Below are 20047 nucleotides of genomic sequence, written 5' to 3'. Positions count from 1 at the left end.
AATAAATGTATTCCATTGGAAAAAATAACTATTTAAAAAATAAAGTCACATTATTTGAACAAAGTTGGGAACTGTACATGGAACACAACAGAGAGGGCCTACCGCGGACCTCCACCCCCTAAAATGACAGAAGGAGAAGAAGGTGAAATGAACTGACCCAGTGTGTAAAAGTAGATGACACAATTTTCTTGTTCATTTTCATTGTGTGATGACATTGTTTAATGGGTTTAATGTATCGTATATGTTGAACGTTTAGTGGGTGGGGAGGGGGGTGGGAAGGAAGGAGGGAAGGGAGGGGGGGAAAAGGGAAGAAAATGACACTGTGTATATTCAAGAGGGAAAGGTTTATGTTTATTTTGTTCAATATGGTTCATAGTGTGAAAAATTAAAAAAAGACTATGATCTTTGGTTGTAGACATCCCAAGCAGGGATGAAGACTCTGATATCTAACTTGTAGACCCCAGTCAGAGTTTTAGATGTTTAATGAGACTAGCTTTCATTCTTCCAAACTCTTGAGGATCAACTCCATTGGTTTAATCTCTTAGGACAAAGACCACATTCCAGGAATCAATTTGGCGAACCTTCATTGAACTCCCTCTGTCACAAGGATATCAATCTTCAGGTTAGTAAATCAGACGTGCACAATATATCAGATGCCATCTGACCTGAGCTCTATATATGCAGCTATATATTCTCAGATTCTACCAAACACTGCTTTCAATTTTCATTATTTATAAAAGTCGACTTTGCAATTTTGTTTTCCAACCAAAGTGGATGACATCACACTTTTTAAAAATTATATACAATTGGCCACACTTTTGTTTATTCATTTGGCCTGACTACACCCCCAGGTGCCTTTCAGCATCCTCTGCACACCCCAAATTGCCACCCAGTTTCATAATCATCAATATATTGAACATGTTACACTTTAACTCATCCAAATCACTGATAATTATTATAATAAATTGTGAACAGTTCAGGATCTGGCAACAATCCCATAACACCCCTGTCGTCACTGCATCCCACCCATAAAATTACCAATCAATTCCCACTCTTTTCTGTCCATTAACTAATCCTCAATCTGTGCCAGATTACAATGGCACCTATCTGCTTTAATAATCTTGTTCACGGCCCTTGTCAAAGGCTTTCTGAAAGTCAAAGTAAACATTCACTGGTTCCCTTTCATCTATTCTGCAAGTCACCACCTCATAAATTGCTAAACAATTTTGTCAAACATGATTTCCCTTTCATTATTCCATGTTAATTTCCCAATCCTATTAATATTTTCTAAATTCTCTTCATCATTTCCTGAATAACAGATTCTAGCAATTCCCTGACATTAAGGGGTCTTTCTTTTCCTCTTTCCATCTTAAATACCAAGATTAAATATACTACTCTCGAACCAATGGAACTTTAGAAGATGACCACCTGTTTATCCACTCTTTAAATCCTCCTCGGAAGCAGATCATCAGGCTGTGAGGATTTATTGCTTTCATTTTCTTTAATTTCTCCAATTTTTAACATGTGAATTTACTTTATTTTTCATTTTTTTTTAATATGAGTAGATCATTTGGCCCACCTCAGGCACTCTAGATCTATAGTCCTTCACTATTTCTGTATAGTTTCTTGTCTTCTGGGAAGACAAACACAAAATAATTGTTTAATTTCTCAGTCCTTCCCTCATTAGAACCAAAGAAACAACAGTACAGAAACAGGGCCTTTGGCCCATCCAGTTTGTGCTGAACTATTATTCTGTCTTGTCCCTTTGATGTGCACTTGGACCACCTCTCTCCATAACCTTCCCATCCATTTTCATATCCAATTTTTTCTTATACTGTCAAAATTGAGTCCAACATATTCTCCAACATAATATATTTTGTCTTAATCTGCAAGATGCCATATTAACTTTACCAAATCCTTTCATTTTACATTTCTACTTTACAATCTATTTTATGGCCTTTATACTAAACTATTTTACATTTGATAATAAATGGGTGGTCTTCATCTAAGTACATTTTCAGTGAGTTTTGAAAATTCCCAAATCCTCAGATTTATTGCTTTTTTTGATAATATTGACTTTTTCTTCGAACTAATGCTTTTTTGTTCACCAAACTGGATCACTTTTCCTGTTGGCCTTATGCGCCTTAAAGGGATATATATTTGTTGCCAATGTTGACCTTGTTCTATGTCACACCTTTCAGTTTCCCAAACTACCACAGTCAACTCACATCTCACATACGTGCTGTGCTTTTATAATCCCGTGGCTTCAGGTTGAACTATTAATTTCTTTAATGATATTATTTTTTCCTAAAGGTCCCTTAACCACCAAATTGTTAACTGACCTTCCTATTGTACAGCAGATCTAAAATAAACTGTCCTCAATAATCCTGAAGATGCTGATAAATAAAACGATATCCTACATACTCTACGAATATATTCTCTAAGGTATTACTAACCTGACAGTATGCAGATTAAAGCCAACCCAATACGACTACTTGATTTTCTGAAATAAATCCTCTCTCTCTCTCTCTCTCTCTCCTGCATTTATCCTATCCTTGATATTATGTTCACCCATTATCCATTTACATTCTGCTTCTTTCTTCTAAACATAATCTTGGAATAGTTAATTCCCAACTATGGTAACATTGTAACCTTGTTTCTGCAATAGCTTTTGGATCAATCATGCTTATTTCCTTTTATGTCATTAATTCATTCATCTTGTTACTAAAGCTGTTTACAATAAAGAGTCTTGAATGTTATCTTTTTACACCTGTCTGACTCTCCCTGGAGGTATAGTTATGTTTATATGCTCTATTCCTTCATGACATACGATTATGATTACGATGACCATGTTACTACTTGAAGCTTTTACTTTGTTCTTTTCCTTTCTAAATTTCCTCTCACCAAAACCCCCTCTGCCCTCGTTCTTTTCTTACCGATAAACTTTTCCAGCTAAAACCATATCTGGAGTCCAAACTATATGAATTATGAGAAGGTTGTTTCTTCTCTGATTCAAGTGAAGGCCATGTTGATGGAATAGATTCATTATTTTCCCAGTTCTGATGTTAGTCCTCCATGAACTTTAAGCAATTTCAACTTCTGAACTGTACATTCAACCATTTAACCTTGATGTCCTTATGTCAATTTGCAGGTGATCCAGATAGTAATTCAGAGATTATTGCTTTTGTGTTTTGATTTTTAATTTGGGTTCGATTTGTTCATACTTCTTAGCAGAACTGACATCTTTATCCACATGGACCATGAAAACTTGGCCTTCCCCCTCCTATTGCATGATCCTCCCGAATTCTGAAAAGTCCTTAGACCTGGCACTAGGTTGATGGCAAAGCTCCAAAAGCAGTTTGGGAACATCATGGCAAACTTCAGATAGAATTGAAGAGATTGGGTTGACAAGAACAAAGTTGTTTGGTTAATATAAGAATTTTTTGCTTTCCTGTTTGTCTGCCATTCTTCACCTCCACATCTCATCTACGAGTATAATTTCTGATCCTTTAGAGGACCTGTACAAATTCAGCATTCTTGTCATATTTTAGTCCCACAGAGAGCTTATTTGATTAAAGTGGATGTGAGACTAGGAAACAAGCTAGTCTTTGCTCTCATTTGATCTCAGATATTGCTTCCAGCAGAGTTGCGTTAAGCAGAGGATACATCTAGCTGATTCTTTTGCACCCTCCTGCCATTGGCCACTGAGGGCTGAGGTTAATTTGAAACAAGACTTGAAAATAATGCCTCAGTTTTGACAAACCTGAACAGGAGGTCAAGGACTTTCTTCTCCTTCAGGTAAAACTGTCCCATTGTAATATTTTGCATCCTCCTAATAAAAATATCCAGATACACAATGCTGTTCTTGAGATCCATTGTGACGGATGCAAAATCATGGACACTCTTTCTGTGACTGTAACAGGTGCCTGGCAATTTATGATAATGGTGAACCTGTCTGCCTTATCGTAGATTAAAGCAAGTTTTGTGTAATATTACACTGTTTTATTACATGTCAATAAAGGAATCTTGAATCCTGAATCTTATTTGTAAATTCAAATAAACGGCAGATCAGGGATGAGAGAACCATAGGTCATTTATTTTCTTTTCAACTTCTTTCATTTGTGACATTTCTTCAATTCAAGCCAATTAGTTGAAATGTCTTTGCCATGTTTTCTAAGTGAAGCCTTTAACTAAATATTTATGCAAAGCTGACAGGGGAAATGGGACTCCCCAGTCTAAACATTCCAGCTCTGGAAAATCACTTCTAGCTACTGTTCTGAGGCTTGTGACATTTTCTTGGAAAAGAGCAAGCACCAACTCTTGATATCTGTTACAAGTTGTTGTGGCGTCAGCATTAGTTCTTGAAAACATGAATTTACTGCCGGAAACAACTTGTACTAATGTGTGAAGCAATGACCTGCAAATGGCATCATCAAAGCTCCTTGAAATAATCTACAGATTGCTTTATAAAAATTGATGGTCAGGCTGATCAGTTTAATTAACAAAATGAAGATATCCTCTGCAATCTTTTACCAAATTATGGCTCAAGAATACTATGTACTGTAAAGTAATAATGAGTTGGCCATGTGTTGAGCAGGATGTTAAATAATTATTTATTTTTTTGGGTCTAATTAGCATACTTCCAGTAATACAGCCATTCACAGCATCCCTGGAGCAAATATTTAGAGAGAACACAATGGTTTTTTTTATGAACAGCTGACGATATTCATTCTCTGACCAGATGGTATGCACTAAAGATGGGGTCGGGTGAAATATGGTTTCAAATTCAAGGAAACTGGAAGTAATTTTTTGGAAATGTTATTAATAATTTGATCTGTCAGTAAATCACATCTTAAGCATCTTTTGCAAGGGGTTTCATTCAGCTCAAATTTAGAATCTAGACTGAGTAGTATGTGGTAGACATTATTCATTTACCTGCAGTTCCTTGTAACTGTTTTCCAATTTTTAAAGATTCTTGGTACAGGAGTGTGTGTCCATCAATATTTCTAAGAGACACTAATGATCCAAGCACAAGACATTCTTGAGAAAAGTTCAAAGGGTTTACAAATAATACTTTGACCTGACTTTCTGTTCTAGTAGCTGAACAACTTTAAAGCAATTGTTCAGTGATTTCTGCCTTTATTTGATTTAACATTTTATTTTTCACTTTATTAATGGTTATGAATTCTGATAAAAAGGAAAATGAGATACCCACCTCAACTTCTACAAATTCATTTAACTTTTTGCAAGTAGCAGAAAATGTCTCTGTCGTTCCAAATTCAAAATACCATAGTTTGTTCTTCATTCTGAAAAGAATATAAAGAGGTAAACTATTACAATATGCCAACACAACCCATGTCAAAAGTCTTTACTTGTGGAATTTATTTTTAGGATTGTAACACAGATTGCTGTTAACATATTGTCAAAAGGAATCCAGGTAGGAGAGAATCCACAGTTGCAAACACTTTCCCCAATAATCTTCTCCAATGATGGCTCACCAAACTGAAAAGCAGTCAAAGGTGGTGAGTTATCATTTGTGATACAGAACAATAATTACTGGTGGCCTTATCTTGCTTAAAATGCAACATGGGCTCCGCCTCACAGTGCAGCTAGCACTAACCTAGAGACTACCCCGAGAAAGGAATTACATTTCTGCCCCTCGTTATACTTTAATCTTACAAAAGAAAGGAAAACAAGGTTATATTTGTAACGTTACAGGTTCAAAAATTAACTTTGGAAAATGCAGTGAGTTTTTAAACAACAACTTATTCATTATATTGTGGCAACACTGTAAAATTAACATGCCACAACACCTCATTCTGTTGAGCCAAAGAAAGGTGGTAAGGAGGTTTGATTAACACTTTGATGGATACTTTGATAAAAAGTGTTCCAGATTACAGCAGCCAGGCTGAAGACATTGTTCAAGGTTCCTTATATTGTCACACAATAATACATAAAACATAACATGAACTTTTGCCTGCCGTAAGGAAAAGAAAGAGTTGCCATAAGTCCGGAGCCACAGATACTGAGTGTATGTTGATTCACTTCCAAAACTCCTGAAGCCTCTGCAGTTGCACAGACTCCAGTTGAAATCATCACCAACACAAGCTCCAGATCCAAACCTCTGACACAATCAGCGCCCCTTTGGGAGCCCTTCTTGCCCTCTGCACCCTCTCGAATCCCGGCTGCAATATCTGGTTCCCATGAGCCAGTCTCCAGCAGCCAGTGAGGATCCCCCAACCATGTCGTACAAACCCTGCGTGGATCTCTCAGTCATTGAGCCCCTTGCTTGTCGGCGCTGTGGTCACTGCGCTGTAGGGTGGTCCCCTCTGCTTCTCCTTCTCCCTGTTTCTGTGCCCTGCATCATTCCACTGCTCCCTGGAGTCTGCAGCCCATCGTGGCTGCAGCTGAGCACAGGCGCCACCACCTTGGGCTCAGACCTCATGATTGGAGGATTTTACAAACGGCAATTGCTCTTTTAACAGGCCATTTAAAGCCTGTACGGAGCTGCTGGTATTAGGTGCGGGCGGTTTATCTCTTTGGAGCAGTGCTGTGTCTCTGCTTTCTAACCTCCTGGATCCACATTTTAGTTTGGTGTAAATGAAATAAAGGAAGGAGATACATGAGATGGCAAAGTTAGAGAGAGAGCAAGTGTTGCTGGGTTAAGTTGTAGAGACAAAGTTGAGGTAAGGACCGCATGGGATTTAAACAAAAGTATTAAAACTTTAAATCTGAGGAAACCAGGAAGGTATTGTAGCAAGACAAATTTAGTCTTGGGCCCTTATGTGGATGGGTGAGATGGGAAATATGGCAAAATGTCTGTGGATTGATTTCAACTGACATGAGCAGAGTACACAAGAAATATATAAATAGAAGATAGGAAGAAAACAATGTGAGAGAATGCCAAATTAAAGTATGAGAGTTTTGGAGTGGGATTAAGTTAATTTGCTTAAAAATGATGGAGTTACTTTGGACTGTAGAGTGTCTGCAAGCTACTGATCAGGTTTGAAGATATCTGGGAAGAGGCTATGAATCCATAAACTTTTCAAAGGGCTGTACACTGCTGGAAACTATTTAAATGGAGGCCAAGAGTAGAGAAATTATGGAAAATTGGCACAATGGCTTCATATGTTAACCGTGTGCATTAGCTGATCTGGTAAAAAAGCAATGGAAGGACAATTGCTTCAATATTGTTTGGTAAAACTGCTATGGGATTTTTTTTCCCTCACATGTAATAAGGGTTTTTTTTACATCAATGTCCACTGAGGTCTGTGCCCAAGATAGTGGCGCCCACACTAGGCAGTCCAGACATTGATATTGCAGTTTCCAGAGTAGCAGTGGGCCCAGGGCACCCAGACCACTTCTCCATGCTGAGAGGTAGAAGCCTGAGAGAGGGTAGTAGACCACAGCAGCGATCAAAAGACATACCAGGTCACAGGCTGCTGGTGATCAGCCTCTGGGACCAGTTATCAGGACTGGAATTTTGAACGTGTAGATGGGGAGATCGCTTCCCTGAGCACCTTAGCACAGATGTATCAATGAATTGGATCTCGCAGTGACCAACCACTTCAATTCTGTGCCACACTCCTGTGCTGATATGTCTATCCATAGCCTCATATACTGTCAAACCAAGGCTTCCTGCAAATTGGAGGAGCAACACCTAATATTCCGTCTGGGCACTTTCCAACAGGATGGCAGCAATGTTGACCTCCAGATTCTACTCACCCACTCCCCTGCTCTCCCCCATCCCTCTTTTTTCCTCCACCTCTCCATCCCTTCCCTCTCCATTCACAGAGCCATCCCCACTCACTTGTTTCTAGTACGCCCTCCCTCCTCCACTTGTGGGACTATGCGCCTCTCTCTGCCCCTCCCCCCCACATTACGTTCAGGTGCCTGCCGACATTTTACTCAACCCTGAAATGTTTGTTATGTATTTTTTATCTTTGCTACATCAAGTACACTGTCTGACATGCTGGGTTTCTCAACCATGGTGTCTGCAGACTTTCATGCTTTACTACTGTGTAGGAAAGATGTGATGAGCTTGGAGAGGGTGCAGGGGAGATACACCTTGATGCTGCCTGGAATGAAGCACTTGTGAGGAAAAACAAGATACATTGTTTTCTCTTTGGAGGTAGATTAAGTCTGAGGGGGGTAAACAGGGTAGATCGTAGAATCTCTTCCACATAGTAGAGGCTTGTACAATTGGAGGATACAAGTTCTGGCTCATGGTTCAAAGATTTAGAGTGGATTGGTGTAACTCAGGGGTAATTGGAATCTATAACGTATTGTTTGAAAGAGAGGCAGAGACTCTCACAACATTTAGGAAGCACCTGGGTAAGCACTAAAATTGCCAATACAGATATTACAAACCAAGGGCTGCAAAATAGAGTAGATAGTCTGCTTCTGTAATGTGGGATTCCAACTTCAAGTCTACCCAGTAAGATTTTATGTCCATGAAGGAGCATTTGACAAGTACTCACTGGGACCGCAGCCAGTTTTTCCTTTCACCTGGGGCATATTGAGCTCATATCAATATTCGGAGAACAGGTGCTTAATCAGCCAAACAGCCCTCACTGGGGCCACTGATGTCTCTGATTTTAAATGTATGAAGTATAACAAAAGTAAACAAAATATATAGAAGAAAGAATGTCAACTTTTTTTAGACAGCCATTGTGCATCAAGAAAACAAACCAATAGAGGAGTCACGTGATGGAGTAGTGGCCGGACGGTGAACTCCAGCCCTCTCCAGAAAAGTCGGGAAAAACAAGAGAAAATACAAAGGCACAGAAATACAAGTTAAAGAAAAGTGAATATAAAGGTGGAAAGAAGATGGAGACAAAAGGAGAAAAATCAAAATCAACGGAAAGAAGAGAGGAAGAGAAGACAACGGAGGAAAAAGGTGAAGGCCTTACCTGTCCGAAGAGGCCCGCTGTGGAGAGAAGACCCCACTACCTCAGGTCGGTAGAAAGAGAACTACAACAATGGCTCACAGAGCCGAGTAAAAGTGCGCAACCGCGCATGCGCGACTCCTCGCGCATGCGCGATGCGCATGAAAAGAAACACACCGACGGGAGGGGGGACCAGCTGGGGAGTCGATCTCCACAGCCGGCAACGACAGCTGCAGAACACCTGCAGCAAGAAGAGACCACAGAAGACAATGGAAACAAGAAAGAAGAGGAGGAAAGGGCAGCAAAGAAACAACAGATGGTCAACCTAGAGGAAGAAGAAGAGGAAGAGGAAGAGTACAGGGAAATAGAAGAAGAAAAGAAAGGCAAGGTAAAGGAGGTACTTGCTCTTGTTAGAGGATACATGGAGTCATTTAAAGAATGGCAAACACAGGAATTCAATGATTTAAGAAGAAGAATAAACAACACAGAAAAGAAAATAAATAAAATGGATATGACCTTAACAGAAATGGGGAAAAAAATGGACAAGATGGAAGAACGGGCAATAGCAGCAGAAATGGAGGTAGAAGAATTAAAAAAGAAATTGGAGGAATCTAATAAAAAAACTAAAGAGACACAAGAATTACTAGCCCAAAAAATAGATATAATGGAAAATTATAACAGAAGAAATAACATAAAGATAGTGGGCCTTAAGGAAGATGTAGAAGGCAAGAATATGAGGGAGTTTATAAAAGAATGGATCCCTAAGGCCCTAGGATGTCCAGAACTACAGCAAGAAATGGAAATAGAAAGGGCACATAGAGCATTGGCCCCTAAACCACAACCACAACAAAAACCAAGATCTATTGTAGTAAAATTCCTAAGATATACTACAAGAGAAAAGGTACTGGAGAAGACAATGGAAAAAGTAAGAGAGGGCAACAAACCACTGGAGTATAAAGGGCAAAAAATCTTCATTTATCCAGATATAAGCTTTGAACTCCTAAAGAAGAGAAAAGAGTTCAATGCAGCAAAAGCGATTTTATGGAAGAAAGGATATAAATTTACACTGAAGCATCCTGCGGTATTGAAAATATTTATTCCAGGACAACAAAACAGACTATTCTCGGATCCAGAAGAAGCACGAAAATTTGCAGAACAATTACAAAAATAGACTGAGGGATGAAGACGGGTAATGAGAGCAAAAATTATCACGATTGATATGTATGTGGGTAAAGACAAAAATAGACTGAGGGATGAAGACGGGTAAGGAGGGTAAAAATGACCACGATTGATATGTATGCGGGTAAAGAGGTATAAGAGTGAATAGAGACAATGGGCATATGTGAAAGTATCTGTAATTAGAGGAAAACATAGAGAGTATAGACAAGAATTAATAAGGGAAGGTAATGGAATAGAGAGAATAAGGAGGGAACTAAAAGAGTGACCTTTGTGACATATAAAAAACGAAATCTTTTCTGGGGGGGGCTGGGTGGGGGGAAAAGAGCGGTCACTGCAAAATCAGTTGACGCTTGCGAGTGGATTCGCAAATCCAAATGGAGAGGGGAGATGTGGTTGTCCGACAAGGGATAAAGGGCAACTCAGGAGGGGAAGGGGAGATTGGGAATAAAGAAGATAGAAATAGGAGAATAAGGAAAATGTTGGATGTTGTAGGAATGTTGTCTGGTAAAGAGTTGAAAATAAGAAAACAGAAATGGAAAAGGAGGAAAGGTAATGATGGAAAAACGGAAAGAGAAGATAAACAAAATATAAAATGGCTACGCTGAACTATATGACTCTAAATATTAATGGAATACATAACCAAATTAAAAGGAAGAAACTACTAAATTTACTGAAAAAGGAAAAAATAGATATAGCATTTGTCCAAGAAACACATTTAACTGAATTGGAGCACAAGAAATTAAAGAGAGATTGGGTAGGACATGTAACAGCAGCATCGTATAATTCAAAAGCAAGAGGAGTGGCTATATTAATTAGCAAAAATGTGCCATTTAAAATAGAAGAGGAAATAATAGATCCAGCAGGGAGATATGTTATGATAAAATGTCAGATATATTCAGAGCTTTGGAATCTACTTAATATATATTCACCTAACGAAGAAGATCAAAAGTTTATGCAAGATATCTTTTTGAAGGTAGCTAATACGCAAGGGAACATACTAATAGGAGGGGATTTCAATCTGAATTTGGATCCAAATATGGATAAAACGGGGAAAAAAATTAACAGGAAGAACAAAGTAACCAAATTTATAATTAAATCAATGCAAGAAATGAAACTTGTGGACATATGGAGGAAACAAAACCCAAAAGAAAAGGAATACTCATACTACTCGACTAGACATAAAACATACTCAAGGATAGACCTATTCCTGTTATCAGCCCACATACAAGGGAGAGTTAGGAAAACGGAATATAAAGCTAGACTATTATCGGACCACTCACCCCTGTTATTGGCAATAGAGCTAGAAGACATCCCTCCAAGAATGTATAGATGGAGATTAAACCCCATGCTACTTAAAAGACAGGATTTTAGAGAATTTATTGAAAAACAATTAAAAATGTACTTTGAAGTAAATACGGAATCAGTGGAAGATAAGTTTATACTATGGGACGCAATGAAAGCATTCATTAGAGGGCAAATAATAAGTTATGCAACCAAGATGAAGAAGGACTATAATCAGGAAACAGAGCAGTTGGAAAGGGAAATAATAAACATAGAAAAAAAATTAGCAATAAAGGAAGATACAACCAAAAGAAGAGAATTGGCGGATAAAAAAATAAAATATGAAACATTACAAACATATAAGGTGGAGAAGAATATAATGAAGACAAAACAGAAATATTATGAACTAGGGGAAAAAACACACAAAATCCTAGCATGGCAGCTTAAGACAGAGCAAACTAAGAAAATGGTATTGGCAACAAGGAAAAAAGACAAACAAATTACATATAATCCAAAAGAAATTAAGGAAAACTTCAGAGAATTCTATGAACAATTATACCGAACCGAAAACGAAGGGAAAGAAGGGAAAATAGATGAATTTTTGACTAAAATTGAACTACCAAAACTACAAATAGAGGAACAAAATAAATTAACAGAACCATTTGGAACAGTAGAAATACAAGAGATAATAAAAAATTTACCAAATAATAAGACACCAGGAGAGGATGGACTCCCAATAGAATTCTACAAAACATTTAAAGACCTAATAATACCGCCCCTCCTGGATGTAATCAACCAGATTGATGAGACACAAAACTTACCAGATTCATGTAAAACAGCAATAATTACAGTGATACTAAAACAAGGGAAAGATCCACTCTCACCAGCGTCATATAGACCAATATCTCTGCTAAACACAGATTATAAGATAATAGCTAAACTATTAGCGAACAGATTAGCAGAACAGGTACCGAAAATGGTAAATTTAGACCAAACTGGATTTATCAAAAAAAGACGCACAACAGACAATATTTGTAAATTTATTAACTTAATTCATGCAGTAGAAGGAAATAAAGCACCGGCAGTAGCAGTTGCTTTAGACGCAGAGAAGGCCTTCGACAGAGTAGAATGGAATTACTTGTTCAAAGTATTGCAAAAATTCAGTTTACCGGAGAAGTATATTAATTGGATTAAAGCATTATATAAGGGACCGTTAGCGAAAGTGACAGTAAATGGACATGTATCAAAGCAATTTAACTTAAGCAGGTCAACGCGGCAGGGATGCCCACTATCACCATTATTGTTTGCGCTAGCTATAGAACCACTAGCAGAATCGATAAGAAGAGATAATAATATAAAAGGAATAAAAATAAAAGACAGGGAATATAAAATCAGTCTGTTTGCGGATGATGTGATAGTGTACTTAACAGAACCAGAACTATCAATAAAAGAACTATATAAGAAATTGAAGGAATATGGAGAAGTGTCGGGATACAAGATAAACGTAAATAAAAGTGAAGCAATGCCTATGAATAACGCGGATTTCTCAAAATTTAAGGAGGAATCCCCATTCAGATGGCAAACGCAGGCAATAAGATACCTAGGTGTGCAAATAAACAAAAATCTAGGCCAATTATATAAACTCAATTACAATCCACTAATGAAAAAATTACAGGACGATTTAGAGCATTGGAAAGAGCTACCACTAACACTGATAGGAAGGATAAACTGTATTAAAATGAACATTTTTCCAAGGATACTATACTTATTTCAGGCATTGCCAATACAACTGACAGAAAAATTCTTCAAAGAGTTAAAGAAAATAATAAGGAGATTTTTATGGAGAGGGGGGAAACCGAGGATAGCACTAGACAAATTAACAGAATGGTATAAACAAGGAGGCTTACAATTGCCAAACTTCAAAAATTATTATAGAGCCGCACAATTAAGGTACCTATCAGATTTTTATCAAACAAGGGAAAAACCAGACTGGACGAGACTAGAATTAGATAAAATAGGGGAAAAGATACCTGAACACATATTATATAAATGGGACGAAAAATTGGTACAACATAGAACTTCTCCAGTATTACACCATCTCCTCAATATATGGAAGAAGATTCATGTAGAAAGAAATAAAATAAATTACCAAATACCAAAACTAATATTGACGCAAAATAAGCTACTCCCTTTTACAATAGACAACCTTGCCTTTAGAAAATGGGAAAAAAAAGGGATTAAAAGAATAGAAAATTGTTTTTCAGGAAGTAGATTCTTATCCTTTGAACAAATGAGAGATAAGTACAATATAACGGGAGATACAGCGCTGGCATATTACCAACTGAGATCCTACTTGAAAGATAAATTAGGAAGCAACTTGAGTTTACCAGAGGGAAGTAACCTTGAATATGTGATTACAGATACAATGTTAATCAAAAGATTTATAAAAAATATGTATATTAAACTGCAAGAAAAGGAAAATGAGGAAACAAATGGTAAAACTAAACAAAAATGGGAACAAGATTTAAATATAAAGATAAAAAAGGAAACATGGGAGAAGTTATGCTCTGGAACGATGAGAAATACAATAAATACGAGGCTGCGTATGATACAATATAATTGGTTACACAGACTATACATTACACCGCAAAAGTTAAATAAATGGGACCCAACAGTATCTGATAGATGTTTTCGATGTAAAAAAGAAAGGGGAACAACAATTCATGCAATCTGGACATGTGAGAGAGTAGAAAAATTTTGGGATGATCTCAATCAGATATTAAATAAAATAACAGAAAACAATATACCAAAGAATCCAGAGATCTTTCTCCTAAGTAACATAAAAAATAAAGAATTTGGAATTGACTTGGAGGATGCACAAAAAAGATTTGTTAAGATAGCCCTAGCTGTAGCAAAAAAATGTATTATGTCAACCTGGAAATTGGAAGATAATTTGAAAATACAACAATGGTATATAGAAATGAATAAATGTATTCCATTAGAAAAAATAACATATAGTTTAAGAAATAATATTGAAATATTCGAACAAGTATGGGAGCCTTACATTAAATACAATAGCGAAAACCTACCGGGAACAAACATTACCTAAGTTGATGGAAGGAGAAGAAAAGAAAAGAATGGACTCAGTAGAATTTCTGGTGTATTTTTGTTGAATGACAACATTGTCTAACTGAATTAATGCAACCTAGATTGTATAACTAAAATGGATGAGAGGGGGGGGGATGGGGCAGTGGCTTGGGAGGAGGGAGGGGGGAGGGAGAAAAAGTCACTGTAAATGTGTGGAAAAGAAAAAGTGTATATCATGGCTATTGTGATTTATGGTGTGAAAAATAAAAAATTAAAAAAAAAAAAAAAAAGAAAACAAACCAATAGAAGAAGAGTAAACAAACTGAAGAAATTAAATGAAGTACAGAGAAACAGAAATTGGTCACCTGGAAGAAGGAATGTAGGCTGATACCAGCTGAAGTACTGGAACACAGGAATGTATGAAATAGAAGAATACCCCTGTGCTTGATCTGCTCCTCAATATAATCACAGCTGACCAATTACATCAGCCATATTTTCCTGCATTAACCCCAAAAACACTGAATTTCAGTAAAATCTAAAAACCCATCAATCTGTCCAAAATCGATGGAAACATTTCAGAATTTATTATCATGAACAAGTCACGAAATTCAGTGTTTTGCGACACCATCATAGTGCAAACATTCATATTATGAATCATCTTACAACAAAAATATAAAAGATAAAAATAGTAGTGCACGAAATGTAAGGCAGTGTCTCTATTAGCCCATCGCTCTTTTTTTTAAGCCTTGGAGAAGATTATTTTGTTGGAAAATGTAAGTTAAAATTATTTGAAAATGGTTAAGGACACTCGGCAGGAAGAGGAATAGATTTCATGTCTCAGTTTGAAGGCCCTCCATCAGAACAGGAGAACTGAGAAAAGTTGGCTTTAAGCTACAGAGCGAGGCCAATTCTGATGCCAACAGAGAAAATCAAATTATCTGGAAATGCTGAATTTGATATTGAGCCCAGTTCATTCCGTACAGTGGAGAAGGTCAGAGAAAGAATGATTGGAGAATGACAGTGATGAAGCCCAAGCAGACTTAAGGAATAGCACCTCACCGTCCATCCAGGCACACAGCAGACTTCAGGACTCGATATCAAATTTAACAACTTCAGATAAATTTCTTTTCATGTTTGCATTGTAACTGGACAGTTCTGCAAGGTTAGACATCTGAGGCATTATTAATTTCTTCTCTCCACAGGCATTGCCTAGTTTCAGGTATGCACATCAGCTTTGACCTGCACTTCACATCTTTAATATGTCCCCTTATAGACAAAGAATTGCTGGAGGATCTCAGGAGGACAGACAGCATCCATGGGTAGAAATGGTTGGTCAACATTTCCAGACTGACTCCTTTATCAAGATAAAATAGAAAAGGTAAAAATTACACAGGGAGGGGGCAAGAGGTTGGGGGATGGACTCAGAGGTGACAAGAATAGAGGACAGAAGGTGTGAAAGTTGGAGAGAAAAGTAGAAGAAACCATGAGGAAAGGGACTGGGGAAAGAAACATTAAATAGAGAGACAGAGAAAGACTCTCTCTCGACCCATCTCTCCACCTTCCGCTTGATAGTCTATCATCGCAGGGTCCTTCCCCAGGTTTTTTCCCCTTTATCTATGTAATTTCCCATCTTCTATTTGAGTCTTGATAAAGGATTCTGATCTGAAATGTTGATTGACCAATTCTACCCATGGATGCTACGTGACCTGCTGAGCTTCTCCAGCGTTTTTGTGTACTATGGTCAGCAGCATCCATCAGAAGTGAAAGGTGTTGACATTTCTGGCCCAAGCCCTTCATCAGGAATGCTAAAAATCAGACAGACACCTCCAACATTTGTATAATCTTCAAAGGCTTACCTGTTAGCCTGCGCTCCTCCTCCCACTCCCCCCCCCCAACATTTTTATTCTGATGTCTGCCAAATTTAGACGTTTCTGATAATGAAGGGCTCAGGCCAGAAACGTCAACTTCGTTTGACTTCCTATGGATGCTTCATGACCTGCTGAGTTTCTCCAGCAATTCTTTATATGTTCAACATTACATCCTCTGCAGCTTTTGTGATTGATTATATTATATTTTATATTGTATATAGCTATGTTTCTGAAAGAGATAGATTGTGGGGGTAATGTAGGTCACAAATAAACACAAACATTTCACAAAACAGATCTCATTTAAAATGCCAGAGTTCTGCTCAAGCCAGACAGTCCAGGCTCTGGGTACCTTTGCAAAAATTTTGAAGAATGGAAGGACACTTGCTTCAATATTGTTTGGTAAAACTGCCCATAGAGACTTCACAAGTAGGTGTTAAGTGAACATGCTGTGAAGTAATGGATTATTATTTTGAAAGCAACAGGTGAATGGACTCAAGAGTTTTGGGTCTGGTGCTACAATTTGTCTGGTTGTAGTTTGCTGTTCTAAGAAGTTTTGCAAGCAAAGAGAGGGAGGAGACCAAACAGATTTTCTCTAAGAGAGGGAGAGAGAACTGGTTTCTGCAGTCATAGCAAGCTGGCAGCTTGTTGAAACCCCATTTTGAAGACAGGTTGTGAGCTCTTGAGTTCAGCCTGTGAAAATCCTTGTGGTCCATACAAGATGAAATGGCTGGCTAGAGTGTTTCACCTAAAATAAGGGAAACAAAAAGAACTCTGTGGTGATCTGCAGAATAAGAGGTTATCATTTGGAAAACCCTGATGGGGCAAGTTTCTTTGGCAAGACATTGAAGTGGCTGATTGGAGGGAATCAGTTTGTGTTTGACCAATGAGCAACAAATCTCTCTCTGAAACCAACAAGAACCTTCCTGAGTGGTAACCAATTACCTTTAAAATCCACAAATGTTAAATTCTGTGCACAGTACAAGAATTACCTGATACCGAATTTGGAGGAGTGAGATGTGAGATTAGACTGTGATTCAAAGAACTTTTCAGAACTTGTACACATTACATGCACGTGCGCTTAGAATTGAGTCAAGTTAATAATAATAAGTTAAAGTTTGATCCTGTTTTTATGTTTAAATAAAATTAAAAATGACTTCTATTTAAGTAACCATTTGTCTTGGTGAATTTCTATAGCTGCTGGGTTTATGGGGCCCTCTGGGCCTGTAACATATTAATATGTTCCTTTTTTTTCTCTCACTGTGGAACAATTTTCCATTTGTCTGATCTATCCCTCTGTCACCATCTCTGCTAAGTAATTTGTCTTCTCAGTTTCCCAGATCTATTAAAGGGCCTTCAATCTGAAAAGTTAACCTTAGTACTGATGCTGTTGCCTGACCTATTGAGTATTTCCAACATTTTTAGCTTTTATTTCTGATTTCCAGCAACTGCAGTTTTTCTTCTTTTCCAATTATTCTAATTTTTTAATCAAATTAGGCAACTATTCTAAACATTCCACAGCAAGGTTCACCAGGGCAACAAGTACTGCATTTTATTCTCTACTTTGGGGGGAAATGGGCTAGTCATGAGATCAAAATGAATTTAGAAATTTATTTGCATTCAAAATTATGAACAGGTATGCAAACTTAAGAATGTAGAGGAAATTTGCTGATGCTTCTCATGTTGGAACAGAGAGAGTGGGGGAAGTGCTGAATAAGAGAGGGTGAACTTCTACTAAAGCAGGACTGAGCACAGGGTGGGATCATATGAAAGCCAAATATGTCCACAACTGTGTTGAAGGCAGGGTGATAATGATCACCCTGGCTAATTGTTGTTCTTGGAATAAGATTCAAATTACCAAATGTTACAATAGTATTAAGCAAAATAATCACTGGAATAACAGCATTATTCAAATTATATTTATTTTTGGGCTTTTATTTCTGAATCTCCCAGTTCTTCAGCAGACTTACCCCGACAATCCTTTGGCGGTCAGTCCCTGTCCCAGGCAGGCGGTCCTGGTTCCAGGCAGTCACCGTCCCGGGCTGGCAGTCACTGACCCGGGCTGAAGTCAAGTGTCAAACAATCACTGGGCTCTGCATCTCCGCAGCCCCAAGACCTCCTTCATCCCTACCCCTTCCTCACCTGACGGATCGCACATAATGAGCATTGCAGGTTGAGTTTGCTGGAGACAGGCAGGGGGAGCTAGAACTAAAGTGGTGCAAACTACTGTACATTAGACATATTTTCTTAAATAAACAATATTCACTTATTGAGTTTTCCATAACACTGAACTTGTGTGGAACATATTAACCATGTTATACAAGGTATCTGTGAATTCTTAACAACTGGTCAGGTTCTACCATTCATCGACACACTGGAGGTGATTTACAGTGGCTATTTAGTCTACTAATTAATGTGTTGTAGATGTTAGAAGCCAACACATCGTCCAAGTAATAGTTACCTTTTAATGGTTATCTTCCTAAACAAGATACAGAAGAAGACAGATGAGAAGTATTCATTTAAGATTTGTCCCATCTCCTGTAGCTCTACACAGATAACCATGTCGAACCTCAAGAGGGCCTATTCTCTCCCCTGCTACCCTTTTGTTCTTAATGTACCTGCGGAATCTCATGTTCATCAAATAATTTGCTAAAACCTGACATATGCTTCCTTCTTTTTGCTGACAAGCCTCAATGCTCCTTGTCAGTGAAGGTTCCCTAAATCTGCCTGCCTTGCCCTTCACTCCAGGTGCCCAAAGCTATGCTTTTGATTTGTAGGGTGGAAAGAATCAAAAGAGAAGTTAAATGATTCATCCAGTGAACAATACGAGTAGATCTCAGGGAAAAGAAAATTGAAATCACCATGATGGGGTAATACTATAGACATCCCAATAGCCAATGAGTACTTTTCATCAGATTTACCACAGAGAAGGACATGGAGATAGTGGGATTGGGAAGGGGTATGCTGATAAAATCAGAATCAGGTTTATTGTCATGAACATATGTCACAAAATGTGTTGTTTTGCGGCAGCAGTATTGTGCATGACCAGTGCAAAAATTGCTATAAAATACGGTTCTGTAAATCCACTATTTAAATAAATAATTAGTGCTAAAGAAGAGAAACATTGAGGCAGTGTCTATAGGTTCATTGCCCATTAGGAAATCTGATGAAAGAGGGAAAGATGTTTTTGTAACGTTGGGTGTTTGTCTTCAGGCTCCTGTATTTCCTTCCTGATGGCAGGAGTGAGAAAAGGGTATGGCCTGGGTGGTGAGAGTCCTTGATGATAGAGGCTGCTTTCTTAAGACACCACCTCTTAGAAATGTCCTTAATGAAATGAAGACTGATGCTCATGATGACGCTGGCTGAGTTTTCAACCCTCTGTAACCTTTAGCTATCATGTGCATTGGCACCTCCATGTTAGACTGTGACAGTACACCAGTAGAAATTTGCAAGACTCTTTGGTGAGATACCACATCTCCTAAGCTCCTAATGAATAATAGTCACTGGAGAGCCTGCTTCATGATTGTGTCAACATGATGGCCCCAGGACAGTTCTTCAGAGATGTTGTCACCCAGAATATTTGAGCCCTGATCTTGAGGCCATTTCATCTTGATCTGGATTCTCCACTGAGTGGAAACCACATCCTGATAACTACCCTGTGAACCCCTCTCAATGGAGTACATCTGAAAGAGACTCTCATTACTAAATACCAGTGAAGATGTACCATACTTCCTCAGGCATTCTTCT

The 20047-nt window shown here is 38.0% G+C and overlaps 1 protein-coding gene across 4 annotated transcripts in view; it reads right to left on the bottom strand.

Moving 5' to 3' along the window:
- The window catches only part of LOC138761771 (diacylglycerol kinase beta), a 618073-nt gene that overhangs the window by 97266 nt on the left and 500760 nt on the right, over positions 1-20047 (bottom strand). For all 4 annotated transcript variants that reach the window (XM_069934480.1, XM_069934482.1, XM_069934484.1 and 1 more), the window contains one exon: positions 5216-5306. In XM_069934480.1, coding sequence (XP_069790581.1) covers positions 5216-5306 — 91 coding nt within the window. The remainder of the gene's footprint in view (positions 1-5215; positions 5307-20047) is intronic.

The sequence above is a fragment of the Narcine bancroftii genome, chromosome 4 (genome assembly GCF_036971445.1).
Source record: "Narcine bancroftii isolate sNarBan1 chromosome 4, sNarBan1.hap1, whole genome shotgun sequence".
NCBI lineage: Eukaryota > Metazoa > Chordata > Chondrichthyes > Torpediniformes > Narcinidae > Narcine > Narcine bancroftii.
This window is presented reverse-complemented; position numbering and strand designations above follow the sequence as displayed.